The sequence below is a fragment of the Somniosus microcephalus genome, chromosome 13 (assembly GCF_052327205.1).
Source record: "Somniosus microcephalus isolate GS21.2 chromosome 13, FLI_Smic_1.0, whole genome shotgun sequence".
Taxonomy (NCBI): Eukaryota; Metazoa; Chordata; class Chondrichthyes; order Squaliformes; family Somniosidae; genus Somniosus; species Somniosus microcephalus.
The window spans coordinates 105966345-105992263 of record NC_140999.1 but is presented as its reverse complement, the minus strand read 5'-3'; the positions used below and the strand labels follow the sequence as shown (position 1 = coordinate 105992263).

The 25919-nt window shown below is 47.3% G+C and overlaps 1 protein-coding gene across 1 annotated transcript in view; it reads left to right on the top strand.

Moving 5' to 3' along the window:
* rab22a (RAB22A, member RAS oncogene family) overlaps positions 1-25600 on the top strand; it is a 106585-nt gene extending 80985 nt beyond the window's left edge. The window contains exons 6-7 of the mRNA XM_086005186.1: positions 6918-7027; positions 7791-25600. Of these exons, the coding sequence (XP_085861312.1) occupies positions 6918-7027; positions 7791-7888 (208 nt within the window). The 3' untranslated portion in view covers positions 7889-25600. The remainder of the gene's footprint in view (positions 1-6917; positions 7028-7790) is intronic.
* The last annotated feature ends 319 nt before the right edge of the window (positions 25601-25919 follow it).

Genomic DNA, 25919 nt, shown 5'->3' with positions numbered 1-25919 from the left:
CCCCCACCCTCTCTCTTCCCCCCCCACCCTCTCTCTCCCCCCCACCCCCTCTCTCTCCCCCCCACCCCCTCTTTCCCCCACCCCCTCTTTCCCCCACCCTCTCTCTCTCCCACCCCCACCCTCTCTCTCCCCCCCACCCTCTCTCTCCCCCCCCACCCTCTCTCTTCCCCCCCACCCTCTCTCTTCCCCCCCCCACCCCCCTTTCCCCCACCCTCTCTCTCCCCCCACCCCCTCTCTCTCCCCCCCCACCCTCTCTCCCCCCCCACCCTCTCTCTCCCCCCCCACCCTCTCTCTCCCCCCCCACCCTCTCTCTCCCCCCCCACCCTCTCTCTCCCCCCCCACCCTCTCTCTCCCCCCCCACCCTCTCTCTCCCCCCCACCCTCTCTCTCTCCCCCCCACCCTCTCTCTCCCCCCCACCCTCTCTCTCCCCCCCACCCTCTCTCTCCCCCCCACCCTCTCTCTCCCCCCCACCCTCTCTCTCCCCCCCCACCCTCTCTCTCCCCCCCACCCTCTCTCTCCCCCCCCCACCCTCTCTCTCCCCCCCACCCTCTCTCTCCCCCCCCACCCTCTTCTCTCCCCCCCCACCCTCTCTCTCCCCCCCCCACCCTCTCTCTCCCCCCCCACCCTCTCTCTCCCCCCCACCCTCTCTCTCCCCCCCACCCTCTCTCTCCCCCCCCACCCTCTCTCTCCCCCCCACCCTCTCTCTCCCCCCCCACCCTCTCTCTCCCCCCCCACCCTCTCTCTTCCCCCCCCCACCCTCTCTCTCCCCCCCCCACCCTCTCTCTTCCCCCCCACCCTCTCTCTTCCCCCCCCCACCCTCTCTCTCTCCCCCCCACCCTCTCTCTCTCCCCCCCACCCTCTCTCTCTCCCCCCCCACCCTCTCTCTCTCCCCCCCCACCCTCTCTCCTTCCCCCCCCACCCTCTCTCTTCCCCCCCCCACCCTCTCTCTTCCCCCCCACCCTCTCTCTTCCCCCCACCCTCTCTCTTCCCCCCCACCCTCTCTCTTCCCCCCCCACCCTCTCTCTTCCCCCCCACCCTCTCTCTTCCCCCCCCACCCTCTCTCTTCCCCCCCCACCCTCTCTCTTCCCCCCCCCACCCTCTCTCTTCCCCCCCCACCCTCTCTCTCCCCCCCACCCCCTCTTTCCCCCACCCTCTCTCTCTCCCCCCCACCCCCTCTCTCTCCCCCCCCCACCCTCTCTCTCTCCCCCCCCCCCATTCTCTGTCTCCCCCCCCCCCCCCCACCCTCTCTCGCTCCCCCCGCCCGTTCTCTCTTGTTCTCTCTCTCCCTCCCTCCCCCCGTCTCTCGCTCCCTCGCTCGCTTCGCTCCCTCGCTCTCGTTCTCTCTATCCCTCAGTTGAGAAATAACTTTTGGGAGAGTTGGAAAAAAGTGGCTGCTTTAAGCTGTTGCCTCCTCTCTTGTTATGTCTGGAGCTGACTCTGAGCCTATGGTATGATTTGAGTTTTTAAATGAACTGTTTCACTTTACTTCCTGTGAGCCCACCTCATCTCTCAGAATCTGGACAGTTGTATTTTTTTTTTTGCACTTGCAGATGGTCTAACAATTAACCCACTTACAGTAAACTGCATACTGGAGTTGATGCAGGATCCTTCTACACTCCCTGATAAACAGACTGGTCCCCACATAGATCATAGCAATCACAAACCAACGTTAACTAGTTTTAGTTATGATTTAAACAGCCCAAAGGCTGGATTAAGATTAGGCGGATACTGCAAGGCAATTAATGGAGCACAGAATATTCATCTTTTTTTTCAGCTGGAATGCACTAAAGTCTCGTCAAAAATGCTCACGTGTGGTGAAAAACAGTCAGTTCAAGATGTGCTACCTCACCCCTGCTCAAACTTGCAGATCACCACCTCTGATTGACTTTACAGATGAACAATTACCACCCTTAAAATCTTCCCATTTATAATTTATTCTTGATTCTCCTTTTGAGGTTATACCTCCAATTAAGCATTGATGACATTAACGTTCATACACAAACTTAGCAATGAGGTTGTCTGATTGGCCAAATATGACCACCTTAATTTGGGCTCAGGAGATAGACAGGTGTCAGGAGCACCAGCACTTGGGTGAACAGCCAGTTTTCAAATGAGACATGGGACTATCTACCAACTTCCATTGTGGGAGAAGGAAGAGGTTGCCTCCATTATGATTCCAATATGGGGGGGGAAAGATAATTAAGAGGGGCATTTTTTCCATTCCCTTCATTTTCAGTCTTGATGAGGATGTGGAGTGTATTTTTGCAGAACTAAGACAAGACTATAAGCTCATGATGATGCAGACTGATGGAGTCATACCTGTGGAATAGACTGACAGGGTGTGTTTAAGTATCAACTCCATTGAAATATTCAGAAGGAGATTGTTTCAATAAGTAGTACTGCCCTCTTTTATAGCATTTCTTACATAATGAAAGGCCCAAGGTGTTGCACAGAGAACTCATGCCGAACTGTAGTACCAAGGTTAGGAGAGTTGATTGAAGTAACCAAACCAGGAGATTTAGAAAGACGGTTCCAGAAAGTAAGTTTGTGGTGTGAGGGTTGGAGTCCGTGTTCTGGGGGATGAGAATTTCTTCCTTCTGGGGGTTCGAGTATCATGAGGTTGGATTCCATATGGTGGGGGCCCTCAGTATTACGGAGGTGGATTCCATATGGTGGGGGCCCTCAGTATTACGGAGGTGGATTCCATATGGTGGGGGCCCTCAGTATTACGGAGGTGGATTCCATATGGTGGGGGCCCTCAGTATTACGGAGGTGGATTCCATATGGTGGGGGCCCTCAGTATTACGGAGGTGGATTCCATATGGTGGGGGCCCTCAGTATTACGGAGGTGGATTCCATATGGTGGGGGCCCTCAGTATTACGGAGGTGGATTCCATATGGTGGGGGCCCTCAGTATTACGGAGGTGGACTCCATATGGTGGGGGCCCTCAGTATTACGGAGGTGGACTCCATATGGTGGGGGCCCTCAGTATTACGGAGGTGGATTCCATATGGTGGGGGCCCTCAGTATTACGGAGGTGGATTCCATATGGTGGGGGCCCTCAGTATTACGGAGGTGGATTCCATATGGTGGGGGCCCTCAGTATTACGGAGGTGGATTCCATATGGTGGGGGCCCTCAGTATTACGGAGGTGGACTCCATATGGTGGGGGCCCTCAGTATTACGGAGGTGGACTCCATATGGTGGGTGCCCTCAGTATTACGGAGGTGGACTCCATATGGTGGGAGCTTTCAGTATGATGAAGGTAGATTCCTTATAATTGGGAGTGCCGAAGTATTACAGGGAATTGATTCTGTACCATCAGCCGCCACAGACTGTTGCGGGGGTGGATTCCTTGCTATTGGGAGTTTCTGATTGTTACAGGCAGCGAGAGAGTAAAGCTGGTATGGATCTTTGTAGAAACAAATGTTCAGCACATCGCCCGGAAATGAATAGTACTCTGTGTGTACTGTAGTGTACAAAGTTAAAATGTGTGCTTGGTTTGTTGTTTAAGGTTTTGTTGGTGTTTTATAAGTTTTTAGTAGTGGTTGTCCTGTCGTGTTGCTTGTTATAACTAGGAGGATGTGCTGTTTTATAACAGGAGTATTCTGCCATATAGCGTACAATTTATGCTGAAGTGCAGCTATGTGTAACTGGTCCGTCCCTTTCAGAGCCACCGGGTTTCATTTCTGTGCCTTACTGAAATCAATTGGAGAAAATTGCTTATGGGCAGATTGGCATTCCTTTCTATATACTTTTTTTTAAAGTCAATGTGATTCCTCAAGCCAATTAGGCGTTTCCTGTTGCTAACAGGGTTTCTTTGCAGATTGGAAAACACCTGCTTTTTTTGTAACCAATATTTATATGAAGTGTGACGGGCCCGCCTCAAAATTAGTGTCTTGATACTAGCTGATCTCCCGTGGCATTGCTTGAATGAGCTGGGGGGCTACACTGTTTCAAGCAATTAAATGTGCAGTGTGATTATCTACATATATCTGAGGAAACTAGATCAGCAGTCTTGATTACTATTCAAAGTTCATTTAACTATCTCTCGGCTTTAAGCTCGATACAGAGGAGGATGAGAGGAAAGATGATCCAGGTTGCATATAGATGGGATGTAGGAACTGCATGTGGGGCAGTGGGGTGGCTGGTCTCGGTTGGGAGGGTGTCCTGGGGTTTGGGAGCAGTAGGTCGTGGAGCACGAGAGCCTAGAGCGTGGTTGAGGGAGGTCCGGGAGCGGTTACCAAAGCATGAGTCCTGGAAAGGGGACTTCAAGATCCGGTAGGAGTGGGAGAGGGTTCCCAGCATGTGGGAATATCTTGGGGGCTGCTCGGTGTTACTGTGGTGGGAGCAGGTACTTGATCTGTAGCAACATTGGTGTGGTGGCAGCGGTGAAACCACTAAAGGGTGGGGGGATGGGCCATTCTGGAACGGAGGAGGGGGTTGCTGGGTATGGGAGTACTGGGAACTGGGTTGAGTGGTGCCACTGCCAAAGATGCAGCAAAAAGGATTTTCCCAGGAATGGTTGGGGGGCAGTCAGGGGAAAGGTACAGGTGCTCAGGGTAGAGGGGTCCAGTTGCGTTCGTGGGTGGGTGGGGTTACTGCTCAGTAGCATCTATTTAAATAACACTGATTGTTACTGGGGAAACCCTATTAAATAATCAACCCCGTTATCCTTAAACCCACTCCTCTGGGTCTCGAGACCAGAGGCCCTTGCGTGCGTGCTCAAAAGCTGCATTTGTCTCCCAGTTTCTGGGATCTAGCTTGAAGTTTTAAATAGCCTTTGGGAATGTGGGGGGCGGGGTCATCTAGTGGGGGTCAGGCCATGGTGGTGAGAGGGAGAATCGGTGGGCAGCGTTGGATTGGAGATCCAGTGACACTAGGTGGAGGGAATGGTAGCAGGAAGAGGGTGATTAGCATTGGGCCACAGTGCAATTGTATTGCTTCTGGATTGTGGACAACAGTGCCACCTACTTCAGAGACCAAGCTTGGAGAAGTCTGTCAGCTCAGTAAACTGAATGGGCAGATTTAGTCCTGATCGAAATACACCTGACAGGATAGTGTTGCAGGAAGTGACGGTGAGGGCGCAGTACATCTCCTCCCTCACCTCTTTGCTGCCACCCTTATTGACGTCACCTCCTACCTCTTCTAACCCTCCGCTCCCCACGAGCCCCAGTAAGGATAAGCAAATGATATTGTGGTCGGCCTCAAGTGAGCACCAGCCAGGTCACTGCTCGAGTATGGGGCCTCAACCAAATGTTGGCAAGACTTTACACCCAAGATCATCTGTTTCTAGTGATGTGGATGTAGTTTTAGCATAGGGATGGTTCAGAATGGGGGGCATTGCCTAATGCCTAGTTTATGAAATAAAATTGCATTTTTTTTGTGGGGGGCGGGGTAAATAATGAGTAGATCACTTGTAATATTTAACACAACGCTGGTTACTTTGTGCAGTAAGTGCTGGCAAAGAAGCTTCCTCGGGTGCTCCTCTCCAGCGTATTATTTCGGAAGCTCTATCACTAAGTGACGTGGTTTGGAAAATTGCAGTACTATTGGGAAGGTGGTAATCAGTTTTAGAAAGTGAGCGTTAACAGCTGCCACAAACATTAGCCTGTCGTGAATTTTCTGAACCCCTGGCTTTGCTCAACGCTCCCATCTGCTGGTCACTCTGTGCGCTGCGCTGTGGGATAAAACCCCAGCTGCCTTTTGGCACACAGCTCTGCTGGCTGTCTATGGTCAGTATTGAATAGATGGATGCAGTTCCTTGTGGGAGCACAGGTTTCTCTATTCTCAGCGGACAACACACTCCAATTTAGTACACTCGGTGCGAAAAGGTTTAGTGTTTGGAGAGTTTTAACTGTATATAATAAAGCATGTAGTGTGCTTTCATCACACTTTGATATCAATCATCAGCCTGAAATTCACAAGCAGTTCTAACTACCCTCTGATATCTGGATATGGCCATTCAAAGCAGTAGCCTTAAAGGGACAGGCCAGGTTAGCAGCTAAACATCACACCATAATGCAGACCTCGGATGAGCAATGACACAGGAGATCTGCTAATGTTGTCAAAATTTAATAATTTTTTTTGTCTGAAACTGATCATTTGAATGTTGTAAATGAGACCTTGATTTTGCCTTGGGGGATGGAGGTGGTCCTCCACGTACCTCCGGCCTGTTGAGATACAGTTTAACTATCTTTCCTCACCATCACCTCAGCTATAGTTGGAACTGGAGCCGGGTTCTGTTACTGGGCAAAAGGCAGCTTCAGGTAGCAATGGTGTTACTAACTTGAGGAACAGGGCTGAGGTTTTCTTGAGGAATCCCGGATTTACAGACATAGTCACCATCTGCTCGCTGGAGCATGGCTCAGCTGCGAGAAGCCGGATAGGTGGATGTTCTGTGTCCGGGAACCTTGGTGCCATTATTTGGGCAACATCATCAGGCTTTCTAGGCTGTGTCATTGACTGGCTGGCTGTTCTTCTGCCTGCGAATGACGACTTGAATCCTAGAGCAGCCTCATCTCATTCTCAACAATCCCTATGACATTATCTGCCCATTAAATAAAATGCATTTGTAGCAAATCAAATTCTTCTGTTATGTATCATGACCTGCAGTGGTGCTGCTGATCTTTGCAATCTGTAATCGAACTGATCATGTCTTAAGCAAAGGTTTGCTGTTCTGATAAAAGGTTTTAAAATCTTCTTTGGATGATGGCCATTGCTGGCCAAAGTCTTCCCTCCCAACGGCCCCCAAAAACCACTAGCAAATTAAAGTGTTGAAGGAGTGTAAATGTTACCTTGCTATCATTCACCGACATCAGTCCTGTCAAAATGGATCTGTACTCTGGTGTATAGCAAGATCTTTTCTGACTTGTACAAACCAGGCATGAGTTCATCTTTTTGACTTTTATTGCAGGGAAGTACTTGAAAAGGATGCCAAGGACTATGCCGATTCCATCCATGCAGTCTTTGTCGAAACCAGTGCCAAAAATGCCATCAACATCAATGAGCTGTTTGCAGAAATCAGTGAGTATGGCCTCAGCCATTTGAAGTGCTCAAAAGTTAGTTGCTGAAGAGAGTCTGCGTGCCTCAATTTGTCATTCCCTCTTGCCACACCACCCAAGGGAAAAATGCAGTGAGGGTTTTAATATAATTGGACCTGTTGGCTGCCACTGAACTGATGAGAGGTTGCTGATGCCCACCAGGGGGCCTCTGAGCTCAGCTGTTGGGTGACTGCAATCTGGAATCTAAGAAGCTTTATCCATTCATCTCACAACTGCATTTAACTGAAATTTCACTGTACAGCCATGAAGCTGCAAGCCTCTCCTATGTGAAAAGATGAGGAAGCCAGTCACCATCTCTTCAGAGTTACAAGGTTTGTGTGTGCGCATGTGCGCTTGATCAAACCAAATGATGTTTTCTTCCTCCTCTGCACTTTCATTCCAAGTCCTCAGTTTCGACAAAACCAAACTGCAGATGAATCAGCACATGTTTGTATTGACTTCATTCAGTCATGGGCAGTGCGGTGTCGCACAGCAGAAGTATGGGTTTGAACATAAGTTGGCTCCATTTTTCTTTCAGCACCCAGTTCTGTGTCATCAAGAAGGATACCATTATGTGTGCTTAAAAGCTATAATCCCACTCTGATTTAGCAGTAAATCTGTTCCCTTTTATCCTTTGCCAAACAGTGATGTGCTGATTTTTGGTGGAGAAGGCCATGACTGATTCAAAGTCAGAATGCCCAGATGTCGGAGTTACTTTACAGTTTCCTTTTCCACCTTCTCTTTAGGTCGCCGGATTCCTTCAACGGCTGTCAATCCAGGAGCAAACAATAAAGGATTCAAGCTGAGGAGACAACCTTCTGAAGCAAAGCGTAGCTGTTGCTGACCGTTCTCCATGCTTGGACTGACTCGAAGCAAGTGTGCGAGAAGATGGTGGATCCCTGTAAAACCGGCCTTCCTGCTGTGCTGTCCTCAATGGAAGAATAATCACTGTTCTCAAAATTATTATTGCCTCATTCTTCCATAAGTGCTCCAAGCAACACCTTGGCAGGCACTTTTTCAACTGCTTGTGTTTCACTCCAACGTGTCCAAGAGTAGAGAAACCAATGAACCAGGGAATGGTTTACCTGGTATCCAACAGCAGTCTGGTGCAGAGGTGCAAAAGAAAACTTAGTATTTTTTTTTTCCATTGCATGTAAATAGACCAAGTAATCGCATAAAAAAAAAGGGAAATTGTAAAACTGAAGCACTTTGTTTCATTTATGTTTTGTAACCAAGAATCGGACACCCTTTAAAATGCACTTTGCAGCTCCCCGTCCAGGTGCAGCAATCTGAAGTGATTCCCTCGTTAAAACCTATTGAATCCAGTGTTCAGAAATGCATTCTGTTAAGAATATAACTACTCAACATCTTCAAACCTCCAACAAAAGAAGAACTTTTTCCTGCATTTGAGGAAGACACAGTTCAGTCCACAGAGCACGACTATTTGAACTCGAGCACTTGGGATTGAAAGGATCCAGATACCTCAATCTCCCTCTACGGCTGTTGTCCTCTGCGGCTATTAAGAGTATCCGAGTGAGATGCGTTACTGCCGCCCTTCTAAGCGGGCAGGCTTCAACACAAGATGCTCCCTGTACTGTTATAAGGAGAAAAAATATATCTACTCTTAAAGAAATTTGGCTTTAGCTCCCCCAATGGCTGTCTGGCTCAATGCACCATGTTGTGTGGTCTCCAGCTGGATCTCTAGTCTGTGCTAAGTTATCTGATCTGAGCTGGGTAGGGGGTTCTACAGTTGACTAGGCAGGGGAAAAATTAACTGCAGTTCCTGCTCCTGATCACTCTCCACTGACCCCCCTGCTGAAAATGTGTGTGTGTGTGGCTGTCTGGTGAGGACAGGTGGGAGCTCTGCTTTAGTGTGCTTTATGGTCAGATGTCCCGCTGATGCTCAGTGCAGAGCCTCATGCTTGATGAGGAGCCACCTGGTGCCTGCGAAACTGCACCCCAGCAAGAGTCAGCACATTCAGAAGTGGAGGCAACAAGCATCTATATACGAATAGAAATAATGTCTTTCATCCGGGGAAGTATTCTTGACTCTCTTGTGTTTAGTCCTACGACAGTGGATTCTAATTGATGATGAAGGAAAGGCTGCATTTCTGAGTGTGGGGCAAAAGTTTGCACAACTTCTAAAAACCGTTCCCGCTAATGCCTAAAGTCTTGGGTTGGAACCCGAGGAAGGGAATGAAGTAAATAGTGTAGTTTGTTTTCTGGTGTCCAATCTGTATGTGACTGCTTCTTCAGCCATGCTTGCTTAAGTGGATGATGCGTTAGATTTAACAAATAAATCAGAAGGGCGTTAGTACTTTAAGATTTTAAAGGAACAGCCAGATTAACACTAGCTTCCTTGGTCATTCTGACTTCACCACTGTAATTTACAGCAAGTTCGGGCTTTCTGATAGCCAGAGCTACTGGGCTTGGCACTTGACTAACCTATTTGATAAATATTGTCAGAAAGTGTCAGTTGCTGTGAAAGGGATTATGTGTCTCTCTCTTAATATAAGAGTGCATTGCATTTACAGTAGAGGTGTCAGCAAGGCACAGTTGGTTATCATGGAAGTGTGCAAATCAGGGTGCGAAATCCAAGTCCATTTATGCACTATCAATTTGGTCAGAGTTAAATGAATGCTGCTAGGTTTAAGCTCTTCAAAAGGGCATCTTCTCACCATTTTATTGGAGTTACCCTTGGGCAACTACCAAGGGTAGGGGGCAAAGAGTTTTTGAGGGTTAATCTATGTATCTTTCTCTCCTTTTCTGGTCTCCCATCCCCTCCACCAAAGAGCCTATTGATGTGTTTTTTCCCTTGCTGTATTTGGTCTACCTGAAATGCACAGTCCTGGTTTGCAAGCGAATCACAAACCTTTCAAAATGGTTAAATTGCAAATTTCTTGAGAAACCTGCCATTACATTAGCGATTCCAACTGCTCCTTTGGTTTTCAGTGAATGTGGATTAGCCTAACCCAGGCCGGGCTGAGCCACTTAGTTATCGTTAAAGTGTGGATATTTTTGACTTTTGACAATTTTAGTTTGAGTTTTTATTTTGGCTTTCATCAAGGTTACAGACAGTGGGGATTGCTTTGTACAAAGGAAGATGGGAAGCAGTGCTCAACTGAGTAGGTGAGTGCGGGCCTGCAGCCATCTTGCTCTCTCCTGCTATATTGCTTTTGCAAGCAATGAGAGAATGAGTGTGAAATCTAGGTGAAAAGTTGTGGTGTGTCGTCCCGGCACTGTGTTTTATAGACTGTCCGCATGTACACAAGCGCCTATATCGGCAAGGTGTCCCGTTTCTGCTGCAGTACCGTGTGACCAGCCTGCTGGGATGGCGGTCTGGGTACGTGGGTCGGTTTGTTATGTTGGTTGAGGGATAAATACTGGAGAGAACTCCCCTGCTCTTTTAAATAGTGCCATGGAATCTTTTACGCCCATCAGAGGGCCTCTGTTTAACATCCCATCCGGAAGACGGCACCTCCAACAGTGCAGCACTGGAGTGTTAGCCTAGATTTTGTGCTCATGTCTGTGAGATGGGACTTGAACCCACAACCTTCCGACTCCGAGGCGAGAGTGCTACCACCGAGCCACAGCTGACACCTGAGCAGCAAGTACACCTAAACAGTACTTAGCAGCACTGTTTTCCAAAAGGCTAGCATGGGGTGTACAAATGAGAAAGCTTACATTAAGGCAGGTTTATGGTCCTGTTGCAGTTCCATCACCCTTCTCCCTCTCCTCCATGTTATGGATAATTGTTTCTAAAAGTGGAATACAATGCTAGCTTTCATAGCCAAATAAAATTAAATGTATTTGTTCAAATGCCTAATGCCGTCAGTGACAGAGTCCATATATTGTTACAGTAAACCCATCTAAGCACTTGCAGAGGTGAGCTCTAGACAATGCTTACTGAATGGTTTCAAATCCACCTCAGTACATGCAATGCAAGGGGAGTGAGTTTGTTTCTCCACATAAAAGCTTTGTTTTAAAAAAGCAGTCCTTTGCTGATTGATTCTTAAATACAGACCTGTAGTAGTTATTAATATTTATTACAACATCCTTCATTATGTAAAGAGGGAATCTGATCCAAGGTATTTAAGGCAGGGACAATATGAAAGTAAGATAGTATGTTTGAGTTGATGAAGACAAGTAGAACTAGAGGCCACCCATATAAAAAGAGGGAGTGAGGTTGGATGTCTGGACTGTTTTCATGTTCCCAGAGGTTGATCTACCTGTGGAACTGGACTTGAGAGTGTACTGGACACTGACTACAGTCCTTCAAGAAGGTAATAATTGGACTTCTGGAATGGGGGTGATCACAGCCCATGGAAGGTAAATCATTCTAATTATTAAATTGGGTTTGAGGCCACCTCCAGCTTGCTGAATTGCTATGCGGGGTCAGAGAGAAATTTTTGACTGAGACCTCCTGAATTGACTACCAGGAGGTAGAGGGGAGGAAGGGTTAGTGTGTGGGATTGGAATCAGCCGAAGGATTTGGCAAGTATGCAAGGGCCTGATGGCAACACCATAAAGAATGCAGCTTAATTGTGGAGCCTGATAAACTACAACAATGGTTGCTGCTAACGCCTGGCTTTTTCTGCAGCCACTTCAGCTGAACCTAGTCAACCAGTGATTTCCAACATCCCTCTTTTTTTCTTCTTCGTAAGGCTCAACTAGCATCAGCTGAGGACCTCTCTCAGTGGTTACAGGAGGACACTGTCTCTCTACCAGCCTCCCCTACAGTTGACAATGGTAATAAGATGGGGTGGGGCTGTCTACAGTGAAATTGGATGCCGGGCAAGTAACTGTACTATGCACACAAATCAATTCGAACTAAGGACGGCCAGTCTGTCTGGAGCACTTAAAGATAATTCCACAGCTGCTTATTGAATGTCTCTCAATTGTGTCCCAACTGGTAACATATACAGGGCTGTCACATGTCCTCATTTGCTAGATTGTTCCTAACAACTGATCTAAGACTCTTACATAAGCCTTCCCTTTCTAAAGTTTGACTACTTTATTCTGCTCCTGTCTGGAAGGTGTAGAATGAAGATGAAAGTTAGGTGACCTATCTTGTCGGGTTGTCTTTCTTCGTTGTGCCAGCTCCACACCCGAATCCCATCCATCCACCTGAGACCTGTAGGGCTGTAGATTTTGGGACAGGGGTTAGTGTTAAGTGGTTAGTTAGTTTCAATTTAACCTTGTTAAACTGAGGCAAATCCTAGGGATTTATACAATGTACATAAGCCACTACGTACAGCATTGTCTGTCTCCAGTGGTATTTAAGTGTGTGATTTCCCAGAATCAGTTATGCTCGGCTGTACTTCTGCAGACTGTATCTGTGCCACCTATGCCCTAAGTGCAAATTAATTTATCATTAAAGAATTGTAAAAAAATTCTGCACAGGTAGACAGTATTCGCTCCATTGTACATGTGCCAGTGTTAGTTTGGTTAAGCTATCTAATCTAATCCCTTTTCTCTAGTTTCCTTTCATATTCTTCCTTTTCAAATACTCATCCAGTTCCCATTGAAACAATGTTCTAGTCTTTGCCTCAGTAGCCACTTGTGGGAAAGCATTCACTGTTCTGATGACCCTCTTGAGTTTAAAAAAAAAACTTTTCCACCTCCCAACTTTGTTCTTGTGATATTTCCAGTGTCCGCACCACTTGTTACCAATACACCAACCAATGGAAAATTCCACTTTTTACCTCCTCGGAACCTTTCATAATCTTTTAAGATCCCCCTTAGTTTTCCCTCTTCCAGTGAAACCCCCAAGTTTCCTCATAATTATCATCTCTCATTCCTTATATTGTCTAGTGAATCTTTGCTGTACTCTCTCCACTGCTCCTTCCTAAAAATGAGTGCCCTGGGCTGCATTCAATACTGTAACTGTGGTCTATTCAATATCACTTCCTTACTTTTACATTCAATAGCACCAGTTCACTGTTCCTTTTCCCAAAATATAGTGCTTTATATTTCTCTGTATTGAACTGCCAGCTCTCTGCCCACTCCACAGACGTGCCTTCCTGCAATCTCTTGCATTCTTTCTCACAGTTTACTATGCCCCTAATTTGGTATCGGCAAACTGATATCACTCCTCTTGTGTCCAGGTCCAAATTTTTAATATAATTGACAACAAGAGCTCCCAGCTCAGGTCCTCGGGACATACCACTACCCACATGCCACCAATCTAAAAAGCCTGCACTTATTCCTCCTCCTTGCTTTCTGCCTCCTAGCCATCTCTCTATTTATAGTCACATTCCTTTAATACCTTATGCCTTCATTTTTATATGCACCTCTTGTGTGGCATTTTTTATCAAAAGCCTGAAAATCCATATATGCAACCTCCACTGCATTCACTTTCTGATTTCCACAAATTTAACTAAATTGTTCACTGATAATATTTAACTGATTTAGCTAACTTGGCCAAACGTGGCCTGCCCTTTACAAATCCACACGACTGTTCCTGCCTGATCACTTTCCCCTTTCTTGTACAGGGGTGTAACATTTGACACTATCTGTTTCCAAAGATTATTAGAAAATGGCACGCTAGCATCTCCGCTGCCTCCTCCCCAGCCTCTTGCTTATTCTGGGATGGATGCCATCAGGGCCCGCTGACTTTTTTTATCTCTTAACTTTTTGATAGTTTCCTTTTGAATATTTATCTCCAGTATTGGGTGTTCCACACTTTCCTCCAGTGCGCCGACAATTCCAGTGTCCCTCCAAAACAGAGTGGTAATTAATCTCATTTGTGGGGTCTTACTGTGTGCAAATTGGCTGCCACATTTGCTTACTAACTAATGGTGACTGCACTTCAAATTTAATGAATTGCCTGATGCTTTGTTTGTTGGCCTCCAGACTTTGATACTCACTCTTACCATTCCTAATCTTGCTTTTTACTTCCTTTCTATATCTTGTATAATTATCAGATTTCTTTTGTATTATTTCCCCTATATTTATCATATGTCTTAGCAACTCCTATTTGCTCTAACTACTCTATTTATCCATGGAATCCCAGCCTTTGATGCAACCCTTTATTCCTATATGGAATGTATTTAGCCTGTGCCTTATCCACCTGGTATTTAAATATCTCACTGCTTGTCTGCTGTTTGATCTGTTACTTTTTCCAACCAATTAATCTGGGCTAGGTCCCCTTTTGGAGTACTGAGACTGTATTGGGCTCTATAATATAAGAAAGATATTGAGACTTTAGAGAGGGTACAACACAGATTCATTAAAATGCTGCCTGGTATGAGACTTAAAGTTGGGGCTTTTTTCATTAGAACAACGCAGATTACGGAGCGATCTGATGCAAGTGTTTAAAATGATAAAAGGATGGGACGTAGTGGATAGAAGCAGAGTGTTTCCAATAGTTGATGGGTCTAGAATGAGGGGCCACAAATACAAAATTAAACATAAGGGCCTAGAGTTTCCGCTCGATTTAATGGCGTAACCAGCGCATAAGATCGGAATTTTACGCGCAAATTACATTCCGCGCAACTCAAGTTTCCTCAAACTTTTGCGCTACTTTTAGAGCATGCTTGAAGCTGGCCCTGCCCACAAAACTGGCCATGCCCCCAGGGTGAGTTAATCGCCATTGGGAGTTTCCGCTAATTGCGCTAGTTTGCAGGCCTTCGAGGACTTTCCAAAAATGAAGCTGGCTTTTTTGGGTGCAAGGACACTAATGGGTACGTTTTGAAAGGTTTTAAATGATTTTTTTAACTTGCTAAGGAACTCACTACTGTACCTCAATCTAACTAGAAAACAGTTTTGTATATAATTGTCAATTTCAGTAATTTAAAATCAGGTTACTCACAGGTGATGGATTGACACTGATTTAAAATGCTTATTTTTTGTGATAAACACATTTTCAGCTGTTTTAATTAAACTTTAGCAAGTTACCACTTAAATATATCAAGGAACTTTTTTAATGTTTTTAAAACGCCACCTGATTACACTGGTTTTGGCAGATTTTACATTTGGCGATTATGCAATTGAGTTTGAGCGGCAGGAGGGAAAACTCTTTTTTTCAAAATGGGCGAAATTTTGGGCGTAATTTGCGCCAGAATCACCCAAAGCGGAAACTCTACCACACGACATTTAGAACAGAGGGCAGGAGAAACTTCTTGAGTTCTGAGGCTGTGGAATTCACTTTCAGGGTTAGTGGTTGAGGTAGAAACTGTTGGATAGGTAGATGAAGGAAAAGGCGATAAACGGATATGGGAACAAGGCAGACAAATGTGATGAGGACAGTTTGGTCACCTGGAGGGTAAATGCTGACTGGTTGCGCCGAATGGCCTATTTCCATGTTGTAACTTCTACGTGTTTTTTGAAATGTATATTTCATGTTTATTTTTTTAATGATTCTTTGGGCAAGTAGGGCAGCAGTGGATCATTCTAAAATCAACCTTGAGGCAGGACAGCTTAGCCATGAAGGCATTCTTCAGTGAAGGTCCATTGGGAGACAAAATGTAAGTGACCATGGAGATACTGCATCCAAGGGCAGGGAGCAAGCAAGCATATGTCTGAGGGTAAGGGATTTCAGTCATAGTTTGTGCTTTCAGAGCTGGATTCCCAATACTATCTTATTGCACTGTTGTTAAAAGGGTGGAATTATGCCCTCACCAATACACAGTATATTCCATCCATTGGTATTATGAGTTTTTAACCTGTATTTTTCTACTGAGTAAGGAGCAGAGATGGGAGCAATGAGGGCAGCAAGGGGGCAAGGTCCCGTCCAGCTTCCAATCCTCCGCTCGTGCAGTGGTCGGCAGCGCTTCTGAGGTACGGCCCCTTGCACATTCTTTCACAATCGGCTTCAACAGCTGTCATTTCAGAGTGAGTATAAATGAGGAATTCCCAATTCTACAAAATCCGCTTCCTGTTTTTTTTTATAATCAAAAAAATATCCAATTCAGGTAGACTTGATAGACTCCAAGACATTAATGTCACATGCTAATTATGTGAAGAACAGGAAGGCTGATTTATAATTCCAAAATGTGTTGCAGTGCACAGAAATCTTACTTGCAGAAAGAGTTGATATTGATAGAAGGTTAAGGGGAGATGTCATAAAGGTGTTGAAAATTATGAGGGGTTTTGATAGAGTAAATAAGGAGAAAGAGTTACCACTGGCAGGAGGATTGGTAACCAGAGGGTGATGAGGATGATTTAAAATTCTGATAATTGGCAAAAGATCCAGAGGGGAGATGAGTTTTTTTAATGCAGTGAGTTATGATGATCTGGAATACACTGCCTGAAAGAGTTGTGGAGGCAGATTCAATAATAACTTTCAAAAGGAAATTGGATATGTACTTGAAGGGGAAAAATTTGCAGGGCTATGGGGAATGGGACTGATTGGCTAGCTCTTTCAAAGAGCTGGCACAGGCACGATGGGCTGTATGGCCACCTTCTTTGCTATATCATTCTATGATTTGGCTTTATAGGTGTGTTTGTAATATTCCAACCTAGGTTATGTAAAGGAGCTGTGTGTGTGTTTGAGCAATGCTATCTGTGATGAAATATGCCATTCATCAGGCACTCTGTATTCTCTGTGTTTGATTGTGCCTGTGACTGTGGCAAGCAGGGGAGCTTAGTTTCAGTTTCATTTCCTTACCTGTATTGTATTGTGTGTAGGGCTCCGCCCATACCTGGCCCCTACTTGAGCAGGCCCCAGCGTGTCTCACAGGCAGTACAGCAGATCTCTGGATGAGAGACACTTCTCCACTGTGTATTACTTTCTGAGTTAATAAAAGCCTTGCTTTGCTCCGTTAACGTTGAGTCTCGGATTCATTGAGGCACATCAATTTTATTAACTCAATTTTCAACGCAATGGATCAACTCTTGAAACCCGAACGTTTGGATTTGGACCCGCATGCTTCGGACACATCGGCACGATTCGGACACTGGTTTAAGTGTATGGAATTCTTCCTGGACAATTCCGCAGCCATCACAGACGCTACGGACGCTGAAAGTATGAAACTCGGAATCCTGCGGAATTGGGTAAGCCACCGGGTTTACCCCCTCATCCAAGACGCCGACACGTACCCGGCCGCCTGCGACATCCTAAAGGCGCATTACTAGCAGCCTACGAACGAGGTGTACGCTAGGCATCTGCTCGCTACTCGCACACAGCGACCTGGGGAATCGCTGGATGAGTTCCTAGTCACCCTGAAAACGCTTGGCAAAGACTGCAAGTGCCAAGATGTAAAAGCCGCAGTGTACACTGACGAGCTTGTTCGCGATGCCTTTATCACAGGCCTCGGCTCCACTTACATCCGGCAGAGACTACTGGAAAAAACGGGATTGGACCTGAAACAGGCTGTGGACACAGCGCGATCCCTGGATGTGGCCCAGAGAAACTCGGACGCCTACTCTTCAGCCCGCGCCGCCCATGCCGCCACGTGTGCACCAAGGGCGCCGCCATCTTGGAAGGCATCTTCCCCGCCTGGCAGCCCGACACCGTCGGGGCCCCGCTCTCCCCCCAGAAGCCCTACGACAGCCACGACGCGTCGGGGCCCCAACTGCTACTTCTGCGGGCAGCCGAAGCACACCAGAAACCTGTGCCCGGCGAAAGGCACCACCTGCTTTAAGTGCGGTAAGAAGGGGCACTTCGGGAAGGTGTGCAGAGGGAACCCCGCTGGAAAACCCGCCACCGCCGCGTGTGCGCCGTGGGAGCGGCCATCTTGGACGCCATCTTGCCCGACCTCGTGGGGTCCGCCATCTTGTGAGCAGACAGCGTGGACGCCATCTTGTCTCGATCAGGGCCCTACAGTGGCATCAGTCATAGTGGACCAGACCAGACCGCACTCGCTATCCAAATCAATGGTGGACATCGAGGTAAACGGGTGTGGGGTTAAATGTTTAATTGACAGTGGAAGCACGGAGAGTTTTATCCACCCTGAACTAGCACAACAACTCTCTCTAATGGTGGTCCCTGCTCGGGGCACCATCTCTATGGCTGATAAAACCCAGACATCGACCATTATGGGTTACTGCGCGGTACAATTGTCCGTTAACGGAACTGTATACGATAAGTTTAAATTACTAATCATGAAGAGTCTATGTGCGAGCGTGATCTTGGGCCTGGATTTCCAGTGCCGCCACCACCAAAGCATCACGCTCAATTACAGTGGGCGGTCTGGCTACCCTGAAGGTAAAGCCGCCTTCGCTATTCGCGAACCTTACTCCCAACTGCCGGCCAATAGCGACCAAAAGCAGGAGGTACAGCTGGGAGGACAGGCGGTTTATCGCGACCGAGGTGGACAGGCTGCTGAGGAAGCGTGTTATTGAACGCAGCAACAGCCCGTGGCGCGCCCAAGTGGTGGTGGTGAGGGGTAGCGAGAAGAAACGGATGGTGATCGACTATAGCCAAACGATCAACATGTACACCCAACTAGACGCCTACCCGCTACCCCGCATATCAGAAATCGTGAACCAAATTGCCCAATACCGGGTGTTCTCCACCATCGACCTCAAGTCAGCGTACCACCAGCTCCCTATCAGACCAGAGGACCGCCCGTACACCGCCTTCAAGGCGAACGGACGCCTCTACCAATTCCTCAGAGTCCCCTTTGGGGTGATGAATGGGGTCTCGGTCTTCCAGAGGGAGATGGACCGCATGGTCGATGACCACCACTTGCAGGCAACCTTCCCCTACCTCGACAACATCACCATCTGCGTTCACAACCAGCAGGATCACGACTCGAACCTCGAGAGGTTCCTGAAAACCGCACAAAAACTCAACCTCACTTACAACGAGGACAAGCGCGTTTTCAACACCACGCGCCTCTGCATACTAGGCAGCGTGGTGGAGAATGGGGAAATCGGACCAGACCCCGACCGATTGCGCCCCCTACGGGAGCTGCCCCTGCCCAACACTCCCAAAGCCCTGAAAAGGTGCCTGGGGTTATTTTCTTATTATGCCCAATGGGTCCCCAACTACTCCGACAAAGCCCGCCCCCTCTTGAAAGCATCCTCTTTTCCGCTCTCTGCTGAGGCCCACGCCACCTTCAAAAGCATTAAGCGGGATATTGAACCGGCCACGCTACAGGCAGTGGACGAGAACACTCCCTTTCAAGTGGAAAGTGATGCGTCTGACTTTGCCTTGGCGGCCACCCTCAACCAGGCGGGGCGGCCCGTAGCTTTCTTCTCGGACCCTCCAAGGGCCCGAGATCAGACACTCCTCCGTGGAAAAGGAGGCCCAAGCCATCATGGAGGCAGTGCGCCACTGGCACCACTAGCTAGCCGGCAAACGCTTCACCCTACTTACCGACCAGCAGTCGGTAGCGTTTATGTTTAATAATAAACAGAAGGGGAAGATTAAAAATGATAAGATTCTCAGGTGGCGAATCGAGCTCGCCACCTTCGAGTATGACATCATTTACCAGCCAGGGGCCCTTAACGAATCCCCCGACGCCCTCTTACGAGGGATGTGTGTCAGCGCCACCGGGGATCGGCTACAGACCCTCCACAACGACCTCTGCCACCCAGGGGTCACGCGGCTGTTCCACTTCATAAAGTCCCGCAACTTACCCTACTCGATTGAGGAAGTTCGGTCTCTGACCAGGAACTGCTGCACTTGCGCTGAGTGCAAGCCTCGGTTCTACCGCCCAGATAGAGCCCACTTAATCAAAGCTACACGGCCTTTTGAGCGGCTCAGCTTAGATTTCAAGGGCCCCCTCCCGTCAGTCGACCGCAATGTTTACTTCCTGAACATTGTGGACGAATACTCCCGTTTCCCATTCGCCTTCCCCTGCCCAGACATGACCAGCGCCACGGTCATTAAATGCCTCAACAGCCTGTTCTGCCTGTTCGGTATGCCGAGCTACATCCATACGGATAGGGGGGCGTCCTTCATGAGTGAAGAGCTACGCCAGTACGTGCTGTCCAGGGGGATCGCCACGAGCCGTACCACCAGCTACAACCCCCAGGGTAACGGCCAGGTGGAGCGAGAGAACGGGACAGTATGGAAAGCAGTCACTCTAGCTCTAAGGACCAAGGGCCTCCCTATCTTCCGCTGGCAGGAAGTCCTCCCAGATGTGCTCCATTCGATATGGTCGCTATTGTGTACTGCCACTAATGCCACGCCTCATGAACGGATGTTTGTCTTTCCCCGGAAATCCACCTCGGGCGTATCCATGCCGTCATGGCTCTCCACCCCAGGTCCGGTACTTGTACGAAGGCATGTGAGGGGCCACAAGACGGACCCTCTCGTGGAGTCAGTGCACCTACTCCACGCCAACCCCCAATACGCGTATGTCCGGCACGCCGACGGAAGGGAGGACACCGTGTCCATAAAAGACGTCGCCCCAGCCGGTAACGACAACAACCACGACAACAGCAGCAACAACGATCACAGCAACTCTTACCCACCCACTATCCTTTCATCGCCCCCGGAAGAACATCGACCAACGGTGCCCCCACCAACTACCCCTTCAACAACCCTGGCGGCGCCCCCGGCAGAGACCCAGGAGGCCACCGGGGACACCCAGCCGACACCCGCGGCACCACAACAGCTACGTCGGTCACAGAGGACTATCAAACCCCCGAACAGACTAAATCTGTAGAAGGGGTGAATGTGATGAAATATGCCATTCATCAGGCACTCTGTATTCTCTGTGTTTGATTGTGCCTGTGACTGTGGCAAGCAGGGGAGCTTAGTTTCAGTTTCAGTTTCATTTCCTTACCTGTATTGTATTGTGTGTAGGGCTCCACCCATACCTGGCCCCTACTTAAGCAGGCCCCAGCATGTCTCACAGGCAGTACAGCAGATCTCTGGATGAGAGACACTTCTCCACTGTGTATTACTTTCTGAGTTAATAAAAGCCTTGCTTTGCTCCGTTAACGTTGAGTCTCGGATTCATTGAGGCACATCACTATCCTTATCCCTCAGGAAAGTAACGTGTTGGCTCTATTTGTTTCTTTAGACCAGGTCTAATCTAGCTGGTACTGTCTTTCCAATCAATGGAAGCACATGCTGTTTAACAACTGGAGATGGGAGGGATTAGGGAAAATCTGGTTTCAGGTCAGTGAGAACAGACAGCTGGACTCTGCTTAACCAGTTCCCCTCTAAATTTCCAATGGTTCAAACGGGTTATAAATTGGCGAAGTGTGTGTGCCAAAGTCACACTCTGGGCCCCCAAGTCGTAGTATTAGTAAATCTTGCCACCAAGCAACTTAAGGCAGACAGTTGAGCTGTTCCATCTTGCAAGCTGTGGACAAACTTGTCAGCTCAGTGAAGCTGTTGCACCAGCTCTTGTGAATGTGAAATACTCCTAGCAGTGAATGTATTAAGGCAAACACCTTCAGTATTTGTGGGATTCGTCTTGTGTTCGCGTCTGTACAAGAGCACAGCTGGGGAGGGAGGAGCAAATTTTAGTTGTTGTATCATTTTGTTTCGATCTTGCCTGTGGTCTGTGCTATCGTGCGTGTGTGCAAAAGATCCCTGTAAAATCCCATCCAAAACTTCATGATCCTCATTTAAAAGCTTCCGTCCAACAAATTACTCCCATTTGTGTCGGGAGGAAGGTTGCCATTTACGTATCCGTGTTGAGAGGACTGGAGCTACTAGAGGAGGATCCTGCTCTGGTACAGTGCAGCTGGTGGGTCCAACTTTAATGGAACTGCTTCACTTGGAGGGAATCCCAGGGAGTAAGTGATATTGTATAAGAGATCCACGCCTTCTGCTGCTCTTTCTCTTTCCCCCCCCCCCCCCCCCCCATTACACTTTTATTCCCAAACATTTGCATTCTTCTTTGGGATTATATGTTTTTGGTAAAGCTTTGTCAATTTTGCTACTGGGCACATTGTACCCATAGGAAGATTCAGACTTGAACTGGTGGACTTTTATGCTCTTTAAACCAACGTTTCAAATTGCTCCCATCATGACCCTAATAGTCCTACATCATCCTCCTGTTAAACAGCTCCAGGTGCCCCCTCTCTGGTTTGGTAGGACAGAATCTATAACTGTGTGCGGGTGTTTTTCTTGGCTCAAATGGGCACTACAAAAATTTCACATACTCACCGTGACCCTTGGAATCCTCACGAGCGCGCTCTGACAGATGCTCCCTGGTTAAGCAGTGAGGTGACTTGTTCACAGCTGACCCGGGGAAGACTGTCGAGTACATGCCAAATACCAATTCCTTATATTTCGTGGTCTTCTCAATGGAAACCTGCAATAACCCCTCAATGATTGTACAGCATAGTATTCTAGCAGAAAGGTATGCAGTTTGAAAATAGCCCCTCTGGTGTTGCATGTTAAAAGCTGAAACTGCTGATTCAAGTATCCTCTTGTTGTTGCACCTCAGTCCAGCACGATATTGTAAATGAGTAGAAATGGCCAAAGTGTGTGTGTGTGTGTCCTCCTTAGCTTTCATTTCCCATCGCTCCTGGTGCAGGTGACTTGCTGACCCAGACAGAGGAGTGATGTTTGTCGGTGCCATTCTGCAGCCCCCACCGTTGAATGCAGGCTTTGTGGAGAGGAAACATGCCATTTGTTTATAAGCCGCACAGCATTTCATAGCCCCGTTTGGGAATGCCGTGAGTTTTCATGCATGACGCACACTTTCTGGCTCAGTATCTATTTATCTCAATTTCACCAAATGGCTGAAACGCCAGTTTGTGTCTGAAATTGTGCATTGTTCACACGCTTGTATGACCAGGGCAGCACTGATTGACTGATTGTGTGGGCACCACGCATGCAATATTGTAACTTCTCTCGTGTGCTCTCCCTATTTTTTTAACTTTTCCCATCAATGTGTGGATCTGTGTGTTAGCAGCTTGCTCCCCAAGGATTTGATGGCTGGCTTTGACCCCTGTTGTAATCCAGTAGGAGCTTGTTCATTGAATGTTGTTGCACTTAAAGGAGAATTCATATTACAGTACCAGTTTTGGGTTACATCTTTATCCTTCATGGGACAGTCTCTCCACACACAGTTGCTCTGTTCTTTGAGTGTGTGTCCCACAGTTGTGATTAGATCATTTTCAGTAACAGAGCAACCAATCAACACAACAGATTCTAACCCCAGCAGCTTTTTAATGCCTAACTGTAAGACTGTTTGCCAGTCTGATGAACTGGGGGGGGTGGGGGTGGAAATGTGTACAAGTCCTGCCCACAATCCTGCCTATACGTGTTACAGAAATGTGCACCCAGCATCTCTTCCTTCAGAGTAAGGGATACAAGGGGGCTGACACTTGAAGGTACTTGTAATATAACCACACGTCTCCAATCGCTGGCCTTGTTGGAATATTACTGCCAGGTCTCTGATGTGAATGTGAACCGACCCAAACCAGGCAGAGCTGGGAAGATGGGTGCGGTGCATCATCACGTCACAAAGCTAACTGCACAGCTGCATTGGGCTGCCCACCAAAGTAGACCCATGGCTTAAATCAGACTTGTTCTAGTTGTGTGAGGTTTCTGCAAGCTCGTAACTTTCCAAATACATAAAAGCTAAGGGATGGCGGGGGGGGGGTCTGTATTTTTATTAAGGCAACTCTTTTAGTGCCGGGCCATCTGATTAAAATGCAGCAAAAAGCGAGGAAGGTCACTCCCCAAAGGCAATCCTATTTTAATCTGAAGTCCAGTATACTATATCTGTATGTAATAAATTAAAAAAATCTTGCAGCTTTGCACACTTCCTGTCGGCTTTTTCCATTTTGAATTCCCATGCCCACATTTATACTGAAACCTGCCTAAATGAACTTGTTACATTACAGGACCCCACCCCACTAGCACTGCCACTGGCAGGAGGGTATGATTACTACATCACAAGTGTACATAGTCAGTCTCTTATAATTGTGGGTGTGAGTTTATAATGGTAATATAAAAATAAGGGTGGAACGTATGACTTTAAAATGTTGTCTGATTTACATCTGCACACCCTGGTCCAATAACCCCTGCTGTCTGACCCCTCTTCACCTGAAACCTATGGGCCGGTTTGACTGCCTGTGTGCAACACCATGGGTTATTGGCTAGTAGCTATAAAATGTAAATGTTCTGGACAAGCCTGAGCAAAATGTGCAGGCCTGACGATATGTCCTCCTATACTCTGATCAACCAAAAGCCTGCTTTTGAAGCCCTTCAAGTTAGCAAAGAAATGTTCGCCTCTGTAATAATTGCACTCACTCTCGGATCGCGAGCACTTGTTTTCAACTGTTACAAAGCAAACTCATCCAAAGACGTGCTGCCGTTTTTCTAATTGTACTCGCTGCTTCCATTTATCGTGCGGTATCCAAAAGCATAAGTGGCGGAACCTGCTCCCTGGCCTCGTCCAGCCTGACCGTGTGTGACCAGCCACAAGGTGTTGCACCCAGATTATCCTTCCTGCTGGGCAGGGAAGCGTGGGTACAAGCCAGGAAGTGGTACACATTGCAGCCCAAGAATGCTTCGCCACAGAGCACGTGTTGGAGTGGTTGAGCATGGACTGTTTCTGTGCTGTATGTTCTAGCTCACCAATGCATTTCAGCATATACAGTGTCATCAATTCGTAGTATATTGGTGCCAACATGGAAAGGGGGGGTGAAGAAATCACAGGTCAATACACTTTAATATTGTGCCAAAACTGGAATGTGAGATGAAACTTGCGCTTGACTCTGCGTCCAACTTCAGTGGAGCAATGTCCATGTGCCATTCTCCGGCTGTTACAATTGGACTGGGGAGTTGGTCTCTTGAAGTGCGTTTCTGTTTAAACCATGGGACTAACCCTTCATGTTCACATTACTAACAAAACAGGTTTCTTCATCCCAATGGCCAAATAGCATTCCCGTATTTTCATGGGCCTGCAGTGACATCAGGATTTTGGCGTGTAGGCCTGTTTGCACCACTGAGTACAGACCGCAGAAGGACGGGGTTGGCTGCTGCACTCCTATGGTGCAAGGGAGTTTTCGGTTAATTCTCTGAAATGTCCACACCTCCAGTGACCGCTCTAACCAGCATTACTTCACTCTAGTGTTGCACAGCTGAAAATGCTCTCCCCAGACATAGCCCAAGTTTGACAAGAGTCTAGAATTGTACTGCTGACTGCTTTTTAGTTCAAGTGGGTACTGTCGATAATTGATGCATACACACCATTATGCTTAACTGAATCCTACTGACAGCACTGGTACAAATCCAAGCCCGCAATTCATTTTGCTTTATTGCATGAAATATTGCCTAATTACTAGTTGTGAAGGAATTATTTTTTTTATTTTTTTGCTTCGCTTCTCTGAAGAGTAGGGATAGACAAATTTAAAACTTGGGCTGGTCCCGGACAGAAATGACTCGTTTAACCAGTGTACCTACATAATATGTTACTCTTAACACCAGAAAGCCAGGTGTATAACCTGTTTAACTATTAAAATTTGTTGTAGTACTGAAGTGTATCGCCCATATTTTACTTCGCAACCAGTAGATTAACGTAACGCATCAATACAGATTCATTTAAACCTGAAGTTGCTAAGTATGCATTTATGTCTTATGTAGCTAATAATTGCTAAAATCACTACATGGTCCGTGATGTATTTTCTAATGTGCAAGAGAAAGTTGTACGCGGTTTATTAATAAACTTACTACATTTTTTGTTTATTGATCCGTGGCCTATTTTGGTGTTCAGATGTACCATATAATACAGAACGCACTTAGTACTGGGTCCGATATCCCAGTGGTTATGGCAACCCACCATGACAAATTGTGAAACTGAATTCAATAAATCTGGTGGTTTGTGGGCTTGTAAAAAGCCAACTGATCCCACCCCAAACATGGTTGGCTCTTAACTGCCCTCTAAAATGGCCAGTTGTATCAAACTGCTACAAAAAATACAACCGGACAGACCACACGGCTGTGACTTAGGCATTGACACACACAGGCGCACCCAGCCCAGGTGACACCGCAAAATTGGGGTTTT